This window comes from Myotis davidii, unplaced genomic scaffold (assembly GCF_000327345.1).
Source record: "Myotis davidii unplaced genomic scaffold, ASM32734v1 scaffold287, whole genome shotgun sequence".
In the NCBI taxonomy this organism is placed as follows: Eukaryota; Metazoa; Chordata; class Mammalia; order Chiroptera; family Vespertilionidae; genus Myotis; species Myotis davidii.
Window position 1 is genome coordinate 130,160 of NW_006297658.1, and position 1,405 is coordinate 131,564.

A 1,405-nucleotide genomic window follows, 5' to 3' on the forward strand; every position below is an offset into this window, starting at 1 on the left:
TGGAAGGGACTCGCTCAGCTGCGGGAGTGGGGGCGGGGGGGGGGCGGGATGTCTCTTAGGAAAGAAACGCAAGGCCTTAAAAGTCAGTGATTCCATGGAAAACTTTTAAATGAGACCATAGAACTTTACGTTGTAACCAGTTTCAATGTTTTGGACACATTACTTTGAGATTTGTGAACTAGGAGAGACCGTAACCCTTAGCGCAGAGGTTGGAGTATGACTTTCATTATCTGCTGTTTTCCTGCACATGCCAGTAACTGTATGAAGAGAGAGCTGTGACTTTACCTCTGAAGGGTTTCTAGTATTTATTATTATGTTTACATGTCTGTGTGAATTCCGCTTCTTAGTCATTTTAGACTCTTTTTAATTAGAACATGAGGGAACAAGGGCTTCTCCCAGCGCACAGCTGCGCCCCCGACGTGGGCATGAAGTTACGGCAGGACGGCCGCTGTGCACTGTCTGGCCATCTGAACGCGTGACTTAAGGTCGGCTGCGGGGCGGGGCCTGGCTGTGCGCACCTGATCGCCCCTTTTCCCTGAAGCGGGAAGGTGTGGAAGAGCTACCTTTGGCAGCTGTTTTCCTCTGGACCCCACACCCTCCTGCGCCCTGCGTGCTGCGCCGCTCAGACCGGCGCTCCGTGAGTCCTCAGCCACCTCCCGGGGCTTCCACACGAGCTGCGGAGGGGCTCAGAGTAGCGTCTGGGCTAGGCTGGCCCGCGGGGGCAGCGTCCGCCCCGCCCCACGCGGCTCCCCAGCTCCGAGGGGGCCGGACGGGCGGCGGAGGGACGTGCTGGGAGGGGCAGGTGGGGGAGGTCACGGCCTCACGGGGTTATGGGGTCCTGGGTGCCAGGCTGCAGCCTTGGCCTCGGGGTGGAACAGGTTCCATCGCATGGGAGATGAGCATTCGCTCCTGGACAGGAATTGCTCTTAATGCCCTGGCCAGTGTTGCTCACTGGTCGGCGTGTCAGCCCCTGGACTGAAGGGTCATGAGTTCGATTCCCAGTCACAGGTGGGTACCTGGGCTTCAGGTTCCATCCCCACCTCCTGTCCGGGTGCATCTCACATGGAGGTTTCTCTCTCCTCTCTCTCTTCCCCACCATCACCCCTCTCCTCCCTTCCTCTCACTCTCTCTGGAAATCATTAAGGGTTTTTTTTAAAAAAAGGAAAAGAAAAATAGAAGAAAAGAAAGTACATTTCAGTCCGAGGCCCAGGGGGAAGGGCCCTGTGAGGCGGTGGGAGGAGGGGGGCGGGCTTGGGGAGCAGAAAGCCCGGCCACGTGTCCTGTCCATCCCCAGCCGCAAGGTCTGCGCCGCTGGGCGAGGCCACGCGCCCCGCTGGGACCTGGTCTTGTTTCTCGCGTGTGTGATCTGTTCACTTCTGGCCCCTCCCCCCCACGGAAACGCCAG

General features: G+C 58.3%; 1 protein-coding gene across 1 annotated transcript in view; it reads left to right on the plus strand.

Annotated features, from left to right (window-relative positions):
- LOC102760867 overlaps nt 1-1,405 on the plus strand; it is a 12,911-nt gene that overhangs the window by 3,028 nt on the left and 8,478 nt on the right. Inside the window, exon 2 of the mRNA XM_015570194.1 lies at nt 486-637. Within this exon, the coding sequence (XP_015425680.1) occupies nt 486-637 (152 nt within the window). The remainder of the gene's footprint in view (nt 1-485; nt 638-1,405) is intronic.